The 14,326-nt window shown below is 50.6% G+C and overlaps 5 protein-coding genes across 5 annotated transcripts; 3 read left to right on the plus strand and 2 right to left on the minus strand.

The window, feature by feature from the left end:
• Nucleotides 1-410: 410 nt before the first annotated feature.
• N7477_001536 (Zn(II)2Cys6 transcription factor domain-containing protein) lies at nt 411-2,194 on the plus strand (the record flags this gene model as incomplete). Its single annotated transcript, XM_056963199.1, has 2 exons — nt 411-469; nt 517-2,194. 2 exons carry the CDS (start codon nt 411-413, stop codon nt 2,192-2,194), a joined length of 1,737 nt encoding a protein of 578 aa, XP_056826118.1.
• A 160-nt stretch (nt 2,195-2,354) lies between these two features.
• On the minus strand, nt 2,355-3,901 carry N7477_001537 (TFIIH/NER complex subunit TFB2; the record flags this gene model as incomplete). Its single annotated transcript, XM_056963200.1, has 4 exons — nt 2,355-2,720; nt 2,764-3,583; nt 3,638-3,725; nt 3,778-3,901. The coding sequence occupies 4 exons, from the start codon at nt 3,899-3,901 to the stop codon at nt 2,355-2,357; spliced, it is 1,398 nt and encodes a 465-aa protein (XP_056826119.1).
• A 186-nt stretch (nt 3,902-4,087) lies between these two features.
• On the plus strand, nt 4,088-5,119 carry N7477_001538 (PaaI family thioesterase; the record flags this gene model as incomplete). The annotated part of the gene is made up of 10 exons (XM_056963201.1): nt 4,088-4,114; nt 4,179-4,219; nt 4,275-4,287; nt 4,354-4,419; nt 4,536-4,578; nt 4,634-4,705; nt 4,763-4,809; nt 4,862-4,880; nt 4,930-5,008; nt 5,056-5,119. 10 exons carry the CDS (start codon nt 4,088-4,090, stop codon nt 5,117-5,119), a joined length of 471 nt encoding a protein of 156 aa, XP_056826120.1.
• A 596-nt stretch (nt 5,120-5,715) lies between these two features.
• On the minus strand, nt 5,716-10,187 carry N7477_001539 (RNA helicase aquarius; the record flags this gene model as incomplete). The annotated part of the gene is made up of 4 exons (XM_056963202.1): nt 5,716-6,134; nt 6,185-9,661; nt 9,725-9,825; nt 9,880-10,187. Coding segments are annotated over 4 exons (4,305 nt in total), but the record flags the coding sequence as incomplete, so codon positions are not given.
• A 118-nt stretch (nt 10,188-10,305) lies between these two features.
• Nucleotides 10,306-12,528, plus strand: N7477_001540 (THO complex subunit THO1/HPR1; the record flags this gene model as incomplete). Its single annotated transcript, XM_056963203.1, has 5 exons — nt 10,306-10,542; nt 10,604-10,697; nt 10,747-10,865; nt 10,922-12,198; nt 12,270-12,528. The coding sequence occupies 5 exons, from the start codon at nt 10,306-10,308 to the stop codon at nt 12,526-12,528; spliced, it is 1,986 nt and encodes a 661-aa protein (XP_056826122.1).
• Nucleotides 12,529-14,326: the final 1,798 nt, after the last annotated feature.

Raw genomic sequence — 14,326 nt, forward strand, 5'->3', positions numbered from 1 at the left:
TCAAAAGTTGGGATTTAAATTGAGAATTGTTTCGAGGAAGGACTTGGTCCTTTTATACCCTGAACCGGCCGAACTTTCATCTCCGAAACAGCGTCATTAGGGACGGCGGAACGATGGATCGCCCTATCTATTCCATTAACAGTCATAGATCGGTCAGTTAATTGGAATAGACCCGCGGAAATAACGAGGTTGCGGATTTAAACCCGGTCTTAGCAATTAGTCATATCCAATCAGACGATGTAAAACCTCACGATCCACTAGCATGGCAGTTGATCCAATAGAATAGCTTGAAAAGCGAGCCGACCAATGGGTCGCGGACGTACAAAGACCAATTTGACTCGTAGCTCGAAGTGATCTTGGATGTCTCAACTCACCTCAACCCAATGTACATTGAAGCTAATTAACGAGTTATGTCCGAGTCAATAGCAAAGCCGCGGCGTAGGGTAAAGTCTGGCTGCAAAACCTGCAAGTAAGTGCCACGGGTTTAGTTTCTAATGCCTAAACTGAAATGTGCAGGGCCCGCCGTGTCAAGTGCGACGAGAGCCGCCCAGCATGCCGTCGCTGCCTCTCAACCGGTCGAGCATGCGAAGGCTATGGGATCTGGGGAGGGGGCGGTAGTCCCTATGGTCAGCCCCAGAGTAATAGAGCCTTGTCAGTCTACTGCACGCCGATACCAGCTGGCAGTCTCACGGCGGACGAGCAGGTATCATTCGACTGGTTCATGGAAAGGACGGCCAAGAAGTTTGCCGGCCTGTTCACCTCTGATTTCTGGGAGACTCTAGTTTTCCAAGCCAGTGCACAGGAGCCAGCAGTCCGGCATGCCATTGTGGCCTTATCAGCTGCACATCGGTACGATTCAAATTATGGCCCGTGGATGATTCCCACAATGTATGGGTTCGATGCCGAACAATTCACGCTCCAGCAATACAATAAAGCTATCAAATGTCTCCGTGCACCAGGCGGAAATAGCAAGAAAACAACCCGTGTGGCACTGATAACTTGCCTGATTTTCGTTACGCTGGAGTATCTACGTGGGCAATATCAAATGGGCGCTGCACATCTTCGCTACGGCATCCAACTCCTCTCTGAAATGTCCAAATTATCATCGCCCCGCTCCTCAATCTTCCCGAAGATCCTCAGCCCAGCCGAGGACTTCGCACACAAGGCCATAATCGACTCCTACGCCCGCCTCATAACGCAATCCGCCTTGTTCGGCTATATCCCACCACACTTGTGCGTCATGATACGGGACCCCCTCACAAATGCCCTCCCTTACAAATTCTCGTCCATGGTTGAAGCACGCCAATCCCTCGACGACCTATTAAACAGAATCCACTGCCTAGAACAGCACTCCAACATCCTCAAATCAGCCAAGCAAGCCGAAATCAATGATCAAGAATTGATCACGATCCAACAAAATATTATCTCTGACCTCATCCTCTGGCGTAAAATACACACAGCTACATACATCCGGCAAACCCAGGTAGCCCGACAATACCAATTTGGGTCTATACTCCTTCGCGTCTACCATGAAATGGCCACAATAATGGCCTTGGTGCTTCTCTCCCCGTCCAGTGAAATGGCATATGATGACCAAACACCACACTTCCTAGCAATCATTACCGGATTCTTCGAACTATGGAAATGCTGGACGACAACCAGCAGCATCCAGCGCCTGGATATCACCGAGCTGATGAAAAGTCCAGAATGCAAAGGGAACGGATTCACCGTTGAAAGCGGATTTATTCCGCCAATTTACTACACGGCGCTGAAGTGTCGTGTTCCGAAAATTCGGAGACAGGCTATTCGGACATTGAGGTCTGCGCCGCACCGTGAAGGGGTGTGGAATGGGCTTTTGCTTGCGGATGTTTTGGAGGTGGTTCTTGCGATCGAAGAAGGGGACTTTTATGAGGGTGACAGTTTTGAGGGTTTTGATGGGCCTATGGAGGAGATGATAACGGAGAAAGAGTTGAACGTGCCAAAGGTTCCCGAGGAGAGAAGGCTCTCGGATGTAAAGGTGATTTTGCCGGACAAAGTTGCCAGTGATACCTTTGTAAGTTATAAGAAGATTGTGGACGGGAAGTGGGTGACGTTTGAGAAGAAGGTCGAGCCCGGTGTTTTACGGGGTTGGAAGCTTCATCGTGAAGGACCAGAGGTGACAATTGGAGGGCTTTGGAAAGGTATGAGTCAGTGATTGAGAGATTTTTTGGTATTATACACATTTTTGGTTGAAGCCTGTATGAACTGGAGAATCATAATTTCGTGATATGCATTTTCCCTCCAAAGCCAAACGCCATATGGATGACACATTCTGTGTCTAAGAATCTCAGTCAATGCGAAATAGGAGGAAAGTGCTATTTTCTGTTTTTCAAGAAGGCTGCGACCTGTTCGTGCCTTGTGACGAAAAACATGCGTTTCCGGTCGGATTTCCATACGAGCACGCCTACTTCCGCGGCATACTGGCATGGGGCTTGGTATTCGGCGAAGTTGGTGAAGTCCTTGAAGAGGAAGCCTGCTGTGGCGCGCAGACGGTCCCGCTCAAGTTGCCACAGTCGAATTTGATCTGTGACAGTGGGTGGTAAGACAGACGGAGGGACGCCTCCCGTGTTAGAGGTGGAGTGGCCGGCATTGTGCTTGCGCATTTGGGGATGAGCGTGAGTGAGCAGATATGAAATGATTTGGTCGGCTGTGATGCCCATCTCGATTGCTCGGCGGACGGACTGTCTGGTAACTTTACCAGTGACCAAGTTAGGAAAACGGTACTTGAGATTTGTGAAAAAGGGAGATGAGGGAGATCTGGAGCGGTGATGATGTGTATGCGTAAAGGCGGTAATTCGTTTCGATGATGATAAATCCGGAGCCTGAGCTACCGGGCTGGCCCGCAGGTCCCATGGATCCAGTGACAGGATTACTCAGGGCACTTGAGTCGGAGGTGAGTGTAGTTGCAAGGCGGGTGGGATAAAAGTGGGTGGCTTCAGGCGATTCCTGGTAGACGATGCCAAAGTCGGCGAGACCATTCAGGGTGCGAACTTGGTCCGGTGTGAGATGCTTCTTCTCATAGGACCGACCGAGCTCCAAGCTACTCAATAAGAATAGGAAGGAAAGAACCTCGACGCTGTCCATGCCAACGGCCTCGGCCGTTTGGACGTAGAGAATCAAGATGTGCCAGACCTGGGTGTTGACATCCTGTAGCACAAATCCAAATCCGTCTTTGGTGATATCTACACTGCGACCGCGGAGTTCTACCAGATGGCCAGCTTGAAGTAGCTGCTTCACACCTTCGCTCAGGCTTGCTCCATCTCTCGGTCCTCGTTGCTCAAAGGCACTTGTTCCAACCATGTATCCCAAAACTGCTTCCCACTGCCGTCGCGCAAATTCGTCGAGGAAATCGATCGAGATCTTGTATTCATTGGGGGCGTTGGAGAGAACACCAAAGGACAGGGTATCGGCGGAGCCCGTGAGAGCTTGGCGAAGGGAGGACGCGAACGGATCAGTAATGACATAGGTACGGACTTTCTCGTCGCTTAACTTCGATTGCAGGATATGTAGTCTGCCCAGGATCGAAATAGCATTATCGCGTTGTCTGCGTCTTTGGTCAGCGGTGGAGCTCTCACAGAAACGCAGGAGGCATCTTTACTTTCGACTCTCAGCTTTGACCCAAAGCTCGAGATCTGCCATCGGAAGAGGATCCTTCAAGTAGAGAAGGGCCATGACGAAACATTTTGCTGTTCTCGCTGTTAGTCCGACATTTGCGCATGAGGTGAGAGCTCCAAGTACCCAGATCAGGAAGCATGCGTCGAAAGATGGCAAGGGCAGTGGATGGCTGCTGGTACAACTTGTTGAACGTTGTTCCAGGGAGACCCTCCAGGTACTCTAGAGGCCGCGACGTCGATGCCGCCATGTTGGTAATCCGAGAGACCTGGCGTCTCTATGGTGAGGAAGTCAAGGTCGCGTGTGAAAGTCATCCCGATGAAGTGTATGGCGGACGAAGCGGCCAATTCGTGCAATTCCGGGGACTAACGCGCCCGTTGACTGCCGAATAGCTCTCTTCCTCCCCAACATCTCCGTCGCGAGTTCAATCGTCAAAATGACTTCTCTTCGATTTGTCAGGTCGGTAGGTTATTGATATTTCTAGCTGACATTTTGATTGATGTCTTGTTGAAACCTTATTGTCGCAGGTTTGGGAGTCCTTTCGGGCTACTTCGGGTCTAGAGCCTCGGTAGGTGATCTGTACCCAAGCCAACATACGGAGGTAGCTGACCTCTGTGCGGCAGTCTCTTGAATAATGTGAGACATTGTAAATTCGGGATGAGTCATGAACTGCCCTCGATCTAATCAATTTCATGTCCATAGCTTCAGGTGACTGCTGCGAGACCCGGCACTGTCAACTTCGAACTGGAGATCCAGAAGGAGCACACAGTAAGTAGCTGAAAAACGGCCCAGTCATTCATTACAAAGACCTATTGACTCTCTTTTTGCATTCACGCCTACCGCCTACGTGTTTCTTCGTATCCCCTTGCTAAAGTTTCCTCTAGAATCGCCTGAACATCCTGCATGGAGGTACCATTGCTAGCATGGGTTTGTACCTCGAGAGGGAGAACGCCCCGAATAAGCAACGCTTACAATCTAATAGTGGACCTTGGTGGTTCTCTCGCTGTCGCTTCCCGAGGTCTGTTTGCGACTGGCGTGTCAACCGACCTGAATGGTAAGTTATCTGGTTGATCCTAGCCTGGGTGAACCCTCACTCATTTTACTTGCATAGTGACCTACCTTAACTCTGGAGGCAAGGTTGGTGACAAAATTCTTGCGGTATGTCTAAATCCATAATAAGGGTATTCTTTCTCATACTAATTCCATCTAGGAGGTAACTTGTGATAAGTGTATGAAACCTTTTGACATTGACTTGGACCCTATGCTGACTTTTTATAGTTGGGAAGACTTTGGCCTACACGAACATCAAGTTCATGAATGCAAAGGGTGACATTGTAGCCAGAGGCAGCCACACGAAGTAAGGTCCCCTCTACTATCATCGGAACTAGGTACTGACTCTTGAAGATATGTCACCCTTGCTTGGAAGGATCCTCAGAACATTGTCGAGGAAATCAACAAGCTGAAATAATTTTGTTCATTGTGCTGTCCAAAGATCTGTACAGAAGTAGAAATGAAGCATACAGTCCAGATATTTACCGGCCTCTTTTCCAATTTTATATCCGGACATGTTCAAATGATACCATTTTGATGAATGTCATAGATTGATATTTACCCTGCTGGCTTGATCTATATCAACCAATTCTAGGCGTGTGATTAGAGCAGCATTTAGAGTCCGGTAGAAAGGGCTCTATTTTATGCCTGGTCACAGCACTGCATAGCACCTCTTATCTCCCTTACTCAGAAGTCGAGACCGCGCCGTTCAGCAGCGCTCCCCTGCTGCATTCCTGATTTCAACCTAGCGTTGCACTGAGTGAGATACTCCGCAGCCAGGGGACAAACGCATGACACATTGGTATTATCGTTTCATGGCCCGATCACAGACTTTGGTGAGAGATCGTGAATGCGTCGAAATACACTAGAGGCTCGCCATGGATCAAATTAGTCTTTGCAAAAGACAAGGACACGAATTTAAAAGGAGGACCATGTATCAAAATTGCAATATCATTCACACGGAACCACGCCTGCTATGAAGCCATTTGCTTGAGTAGACAAAGAAACCACTGGTCATACAATATCCTCATCCTCATCGCCCAGCATATCCTCATCCTCATCCAACAAGCCATCTTCATCCACAGGAGCCGCATCATCAACAACCATCTCACCATCACCCATAGCCTTAACCTTGGCCTGAGTCATCTGAAATACATACTGACCAAGATGCTCAACGCCTTCCATGGGGGTGCCCTCAACATCGGCGTCCAGCGCTCGCGTGGCGGGGAACATCTCGCCCGCAGCAAGTATTAGCTTATCCGGGCGTTGAAGCAGAAGATCGAAAGCGGACTTGAGCTCATAGCAGGGTTCGAAGACTTCGCGGCGGCCGAGTATGTACAGGCCAAGTCGGGCACGAGACAGAGCGACTGTGAGGCGGCGAACGTCGCGAAGGTAGCCGACGGTGCGGGTGCGTGTTAGAGAGAGGATTACGTCTAAAATGATTAACATGAACTCGAGTTGCTGGGTTCGAGGAAAAACTTACAGTCATTTTGCTCTCCCTGGTATCTGTCGACTGTCGTCACAATCTTAGGCATCCCGAACAAGCTATTCTTCGCGCAGCGATGGGTCAACACATCCCGAATCAGGGCTGTTTGTCCGGCATATGTGGCTAAAATGGTGATCTTGGAAGCTGGGTAGCCAAGCAGGCGCATGTACTGGTACAGTGCTACTGCGTATTCGGCCTCACCCAGATTCTGAATGAAATGAGGTGTTGGCTCCCGCTCGCCGGTTCCCTGGTAATCAGGAACGTTGATAAACTGGTAGTCAAATTTGAAGCCGGCATTGGCGCGTTTAAACTCCTCGTTGGTTTCGACGGATGGGAGATCTCCTAATTCCGGATAACGCCAGCGGAACAGCTCGGCAATGCTTGGACGAGACCGGCCCTGCTTGTCCAGGGTGATGACAGGAACACCCAGTCGTGTCAGACGAAGGAACAGACTCTGCTCGAAATGGGCGTACTGGCGGAACGCAAGGTTCTGGATGACGGGAGAATTTTGGAAGTGATCACCACAGAGCACGACACGCTTCAGAGGAAGCTCACCGTTCTTCATATTCTGAAGAGCGGTGGGAATGAAGCTCTCGATCTCGGTGATTTGAGCGGCTTCTTCCATGACCACATTGTCGTAGTGGAAGCCAAGGTCTGCAATTTCCTGACGACGCATGGCCGCATGTGTGGATGTCATTGCGATCACGCGGGCCTCCTTGATAAGAAGATAGTTGGCTTTGTCTCGAGGTTGACGCAAGATCTCAAATGGTCGAATATCTTCAAGCTCAGAGAAAATTCGGTCAATGTGTCTCTGGCAGCCTGAGGCGATATCCAGAATGGCCTCCTTGGAAGCGCCAGCATCAAACAATGGCTGGGGAGCATTTGAAAAGTACACGTGGAAGGGGAATGATGCAATGATGTCCTCATTAGAGGCTCCCTCTGCCTGCGCTTCGTCCCAGAACTTAGCCCATGCCGGCTGCACATACACCGTGTTGAAGTAACCCGCTGTCTCGCAAGAATTGCCATGTGCCCCCTCCGCACCGATGGATGCTGCCAACCGCATCACTTCTGATAGATAGTAGTGGCGATTGTCAAGGAAGGACTCAACACGACCATATTTGCTATAGTTGGAATCGGTGTCCAATTCTTCCTCGCCGTGACCCAAACGCAACAAGTGACGCGGATCAATGTCGAGAGCAATGATCTTTTGGAAGAGTTGATTGAGCGCCTGATTGCTGTGAGCAATGAGTAAAGTGCGCTCATTAGGGAAGTTGTGATAAATGTTGTTGATAATTTGTGTCGCCACGTCAGTCTTGCCGGTACCAGGAGGGCCCACAATGACAGACAAACCAGGCTGCGTACCAGAGGCGATTGCCTCGACCTGGGAAGGAGTGAAGCGAACAGTGTTCAGCCTAGGTGCATCAACCGGATAAGGGCCAGGGTTGGGTGGCTTGTATGTCGAAACACGCATTGTGCTAGAGGCGTACTCTGGTTCCTCGGCCTGGCCGCGTCTGCGCTTTTTCACAGGAGCAGTGGAGGGCTCGGCAGGTTTTCCCTCGACTGGCTCCAGAACGTAAGGAGGCCCGAAGCTAGCGGACTCCGACCCTGAAGGCTCGATGGTCTTGCCGGGGAAGCTCTCTACTAAGTGAGGCCAGTCCAATATGGTGTCTCGGAAGTCAATTGAGTTGAGTTTGTTGGGCAACCGAGTATACTGAGCACCTGATGGGTCTCCGTATCCAAGGAAAATATCCTGCAGCCAAGACGGAAGAGTGATATCTGACACAATGAGTTTCTGCATCGTTTGAAGAATTGACTTGAAGTTGTTCTCCCTGCCCTTTCTTCGAGCCACAACATTGATCAAGGGGTAGATATCTGGCTTGCCGTGTGCTTGACGGTCCTTATCCGCCTTGAATGCTGATGCATCCATGTTGACAAGGAGTTTTCGGACTCGCGGACGTCCAGCATGGCCATTCACTTGACCAGCAGCCTGCTGCCGCAACGGGCGACCTTGCTCATCAAGAACTTGCACGATCTCTGCGGTGCGAAGATAGGTCATGCGAGGACTCTCTGCGTTCTGATCATTACCACCTAGATGTGCAGGTGCGGATGACTGAACAGCTAAGAGGTACACAACATCATCAGGGCGAAGAGAGTCCCACTCCTTCCGGATGTGATCTGCAAGTCTGCCGACTTCAATGGCAATTTCGGCACGAACGAAAGCAGGATTGAGGGAGCCAACCTTGGCCGGCGCAACTTCGATGATGGCTGGCTTGGTGATAGGGATTGCCATGCGGGAGAATCCGTCAAAGGTGAGACTGCCGTCACGGTTTGCGCGAGGCTGCATGCGCTTGACAATCGACTCCATATCCTTGCGAATCTGGAAGAAAGCCTCGGATCGATAGAGCAAGAATGAACGCCACAGGAAGTCACCGATGCTCAAGTACTGAAGGTTGAGCTTGGGGATTGCAAGAGGCCTTGAGCCATCATAAGTCTCATTGCGCATCAAAGCGGAGTCGTAAAGGCTGTCTTCGGTAGGAACAATGTTCAAGTTCGCAGCACTATCCTGGAAAGAGAGCCTACGCTCGTAGAAGGTCACGAGGACTTCCAACCAGAATTGACGGCTTGGCTCGACATTTGACGTCTTGGGATAACTTGTGCGGAATCCAAGTTGGGAGCATAGACTTTGAAGTTCCGACTCGTCTAATGATGAGAGCTGGCTCTCCAACTCTGCGCGTTGCTCAATTGAACCTAAATTCGACAGGGCAAGAATCATAAGCTTGTCCTTGAAAGACTTCATGGCGATTCTCTGTAGACGGGCCAGCTCTTGGTTGTGCAAATCGTACACAGTCTGGGGCGAAAGAGCCTCTCCAGAATAGTCATCTATGGCAAAATCCATGAAGTGCTTGAGAAGGCTATACAAGTCGCGAAATAGCGCATTCTCAGGCGAGCGATATAAGTGCGAAAGACGAATGACAGGAAGTAGATTGAGGTCCTTCAGGAGTGTGTTGACGTAACGACGGGTCGGGAGTTGACTCAAGAGATCCACCATGAGCTCCAGGAATCGTTCGCAGTAAAGCAAGTTCTCCTTTTGATCCTTCTTCGCGCCATTCAACTTTTGCAGGAAGTCCAGTAGCATCGTGTAGAGCCAAGACCTTTCAAAGCGTAGTTTCGCCTTGGCGGGTTCATCTCCGGCATCATATCGCTTGCCGGCAGCCCTCCATGCCTTCTTCAATGACGGAGACTTTGCAATAACGCGTTCTCTCGCGTCATCGCTGACCAGGTTGTGCCAAATGGAGATGGAGACGAGCGGGGCGCATTGCTGGCGGATCAAGACGTTCTCGAGCGATTGGAAGGCACCAATAATGAATGAGATGATGGACAATCGCGAATGGGTCGACAATGAAGGATCAATGCTCATCGAAAGAATACGGTAGAATAAGCTCGAGAAGTCGTCGCCACGGTCAGAGAAAATGTCTGCGCAAAGGTATTAGTCGTTGTTCTACCATTGTCTCGGCTTTACCTGTCGCATTCACTCACTCCATATCGGCAAGTGTTCCCGATACTTGACGCTGACGATCAAGGCGATCAGGAGAATGTGGTGATTGGAAGCATCCTCGGTGTATGTCGGCCAGAGATACCTGCGATCGCGTCAGCCTTGCGGGGATCAGAATCATCGAGTGCGGGCAACTGACTTTTCCAGAACATTCAAATTCTCCAAGATCAGAAGCGAGCGACTTGTGAAGCCTTCGGCTTCCAGCGGATCCCACAATTGCTTCTTGATCACATCTGGTTTGACCTTGCGCACCTTGGTGTCCAACCAGTGCGCCTTGGCCAGCTTCACCCACGGGCTATCCTCGCGGAAATCCACGACCGTTGGCCTGGACTCCAGACTCTGCGCCATTACCGCAGTTGATTGTCCCTTATCCGAGTAGATGAGGGGTGAGGGGGTGGATCGAAAGGGTAATGTCGCAATCGAATACCGAAGCCGAAGCTGGGGGGGAGCTTTTTCAGAAAGTCTTGGCTCTCTCTCTCTCCGCCGAGCCGCAAACCTTCACTTCGCCCAACTTCTCTCTTTTGTCGCGCCCACAGCTGTCAATCCAGCCTCACATCGGTCGAAGATGACAAGCGTGGATATCGAGGCGGTTCAGGTTTACAAGGGCCTGATCGATGGTCTGTTGGACCGCGCGACGCAGGTCAAGCCTGCCCAGATCGAACCCCCATTGACCGAAGGGCTCCTCGGCGATCGAATTTGGGAGGTCCCGGAACACCAACAAGGGGTCGTGAAGCAGCTCAGCCAGCAGACGCGCTACGCGTCGGTAGAAATTGCTTTCCGCCAAAAGTTCTACCCTCTTGTGGTGCGCCCCGCTTACCTCCAAGTTCACCTTGGCTATGACGATTGAAGATGACCGCTGACAGTTCGTGATTATCCAGAACTCTACCGCCATCGAAGACCCTGCCTTCGTCCACATATGGAACCTCCTTGACATCGTCTCCATTTTCTCCGATAATGGTTCGTCGCGCGCCAAAAACACATATTGATGTCTTCTAACGATCACCAGAACAATGCGAGCCCGGCTTGATATTCTGGCTTATTGAAGAGCTACTCGACAGACAAACCATTAATGCCTGCCGCAAAGTGTTTGACTACTTGGAGTCTCGCCGGGAACGGAATATTAAGGTTTGCAATGATCTTCCACGGGTCTTTGCCGCGCTCCATTGACTGACTCCGTAAAGAAACATTTCAAGCAGAAAAGTCTCGTCATCCTCAGATCATGCAACGAGCTACTCCGCCGACTTTCCCGTGCTGAGGATACTGTATTTTGCGGGCGAGTTTTCATCTTCCTCTTCCAAAGCTTCCCACTAGGAGACAAGAGTTCAGTCAATCTTCGCGGCGAATTCCATACCGAGAACGTTACCACATACGACGATATTGTCAAGCCCATACACCATGCCCCAGAGGAGGATATCACAATGACAGATGGCGACTCTACACTGACAGAAAGCCAAGCGGATAGCACCAGCCGAGCCGAGAGTCGTGGGACAGGAGTCGATGAAAAGTCAAATGTTCCCAATGTCCTTGTATCTCGGGATAAGAAGCGAAACGGGCGGGAACCGAACGAATACGTCGATCTTGATGTTCTATACCCAATTTTCTGGAGTTTACAGACCTACTTTTCAGCTCCCAGCACGTTGTTCGACCCAGACCGTTTGGTATCATTCAAGGCCGGCCTTGAGGCAACATTATCTGCTTTCAAAAACATCAACACCGAACTCGACAGTCAAGGCGGCGGACGATCGTCAGAAGAAGCGCGCAAATCTCATAAGCGGAAGCGCGTAGCCGACGGGCCCGAGATCAGCAGCAACTTCAACCCAAAATATCTTACTAGTCGCGATCTCTTTGATCTCGAAATCAGCGATACGGCTTTCCGCAGACATATCCTGGTCCAGGCTCTCATAATTCTGGACTTCTTGCTATCATTTACGCCACAAGCCAAGAAACTCCAGGTTGACTTAACGAACAAGTCCGTGCTCTACGGATTTGTCCTGAATGAAGACGATGCGAACTGGGCCTCGAATATCAGGAAACGCATTGAAGGGTATCTACGAGATGGACCTGGAGGGATGTTTTACTATCGCATGGTCGATACCGTTCTGTCAAGAGACAAGAACTGGGTGCGGTGGAAGGCCGAGGGTTGTCCACCAATCGAGAAGCCAGCCATCTCTGTGCCTGACTACGTGGCTGCACGCAATAATGCGGTCAAAACCTATACCAACAAACGCATCCGTGCCTCGCCAATGGGAGCGCTGGATTTCAAATTCTTATCCGACAGCGAAGCATTGGCCAACATCGAACGGCTCAAGGAAGCAGATCGATTCGCTGTTCCCGATTCGAAGTCATTGCAGGGGGCGATCCTAGATGACGAAATGGACATTGACATGGCACAGACCACAGACGACAAGGAAGCCGCGCTCAGCGCCAAATCTAGTAAACTCTGGCGTATCCTCCGTTTGTCCGCAAAGACGAAGATGGCCGTTTTTGACAAGATCGATGATGGCAACAATTTGAATCTCCTCTTTGAAGCCCCCGCGCCGGCAGGGAAACCCCCCAGCCAGACGGAAATGATGACCACCAAGACAGCCTCTCTGCAGAGGGCAAAGACAGCGGCGAAGAGGAAGCAAGACAGGACACGCAGCCACCTATTGAGGGAACGAACGTCATCGACGATACCCAACAGGAAGACAGCATCGCCCCTGCCGAGAACCGGAGAAGCGAACAAGACCCCGCCGTTGAGTCTAGCGTGGAAACCGGAGATAACACCAAGAAAGACTCGGCAACCTGACGGCATGGCGCAGACCCAAAGTTTTTTGCAGAATGCTTATGGCTTTGGCCCCTTTCCTCGGGACTGCGGAGCAATACCCGCAATGGGTAACGTCTGGCGGCCAAGGCATCTCTTCTCATCCATCAACCTCTTTTTTCTTTCTAGGGCGCATGCGCCCCAGCCCTGTTCAACCTAGCAGACTGGATCTGGTAGCACTTCCCTGTATTTATCGAGCTAGACGCGAATGAAAACCTAATACCATCGAGTACGAATTTCGAAGAACCCAAGAGCTTTGGTAGCTGTTCCATCAGCCCAGCCACAATCCAAGGGACCGGTTCGCTTGCGGGACATCGAACATCACGATGGCGATACGATCTTGGTCTGTATGATCTTTCCGGCCGCTTGCGTCCCGGCTACTTCCACTCAAACTTGTCCGGTTCGCATGACGCGTTCACCTATGGCTACAAATACATACAGAAGTAGAAACACAGGGTTGTCTCCTTCCTATGCTGCTATTAGTATTCGCAGGCATGTTCGTTCTAAAGGCCCACCGAGGCACACTATGGAAATTTACTTCATGTCGATCAGGCACGAACGCAACCACCCTGAGACTACGGTAGTAATTCATGTTCCGAGTGTCTTTGATTGGGGGCTTAGTGAGGCAGTGAAGGACCCTCTCCTTGCCCCCTTATAAGATCAGGAGTAGACTAGGATTGGGCCTGTCAGCCAATGGAGGAGGAGCACAATCTTCACGACGAAAGCGATGGGAGCGAAGTGGAACTTTACATTTTTGCATGCTGGATTAGCTACCGACGTGAAGAAGGGAAGATAAGTTTTTATTTTATTTTATTTTAATTTTTAATTTTTAATTTTTTTTGCCTGACCGATCCGCAACTCTATTGAGGTTGAGAGCTGTTCCTGCATGAATATGTCAAGAAAGCCATGGTTCGGGGAATAATTCTCCTTAATTTATTTTCTCCGTCTAAATTTTAGTCTTTTCTTTCTCATATGACTTATGCCTAGTGTCAGCGGGGAGATTTCCCCTGGAATATCTGAGCGTCAACCCGGAGCGGTAATAGCCAGATTGCAGGGCGGGCGAACTGTCGCAGCCATGTTTCACTTTCTCGTGCACCGAGGCTAAGAGGAGTTAGTTAGGGCATCGGCGTCGGAGGATTGGAGTTGCGAGTACGAGAAATTAGTGAAGTTTAGTGAGCTTGTTAGTGAGTCTAGTGTGATGAGGGTGGACACAGTCTACCCCTTGATAACTTGCAGCTATACAAGACATCGACGGTTGGTGGAATTCTACGTGGTCCCGGACCATGCGGCGATCGCAGGAGAGATCCTTCTCGAAGCACGACGCACTGATCGCAGAAAGGCACTAGCAAAGAACGCCTAGGGCCGGAGAGTTGCAAACTCCACGTGTGGAGCACAAGGTCGACGCTATACGGGACGCGGAAGGAGACTTTTCCTTTCCGTATCGATCTCAGCACTGGCCAGGTGGGTGTGAGAACTATAACATCTCCATCGAGTCAATAGATCGGGGAAAGAGGGAGAAAGAGTGGCCCCCCCCCCTATTCCAAATCGGGAGCAACGTGCGATCCGTGGAAACAACACGGCCGTCACTGTCAGACCGAGTTTCAGGAAAATTTTGACCCGCTCTGAACAACGAGGATGACCATGGAATGTGGCTTGAGCAGAGCACTTCCAGCCGCCTTTATACCGTTGTCGGTAAGTGCCGGTCATAGCAGTAGTAAACTGCTGAACTGTGCAGGTTCTTGGATCTGCAGGGCACACGATGGCCATTTCGGGCCCAATGAAT

Source organism: Penicillium maclennaniae, assembly GCF_028827695.1.
Source record: "Penicillium maclennaniae strain IBT 15551 chromosome Unknown utg000002l:1.0-2354659.0:1.0-2356205.0, whole genome shotgun sequence".
NCBI classification, from domain to species: domain Eukaryota; kingdom Fungi; phylum Ascomycota; class Eurotiomycetes; order Eurotiales; family Aspergillaceae; genus Penicillium; species Penicillium maclennaniae.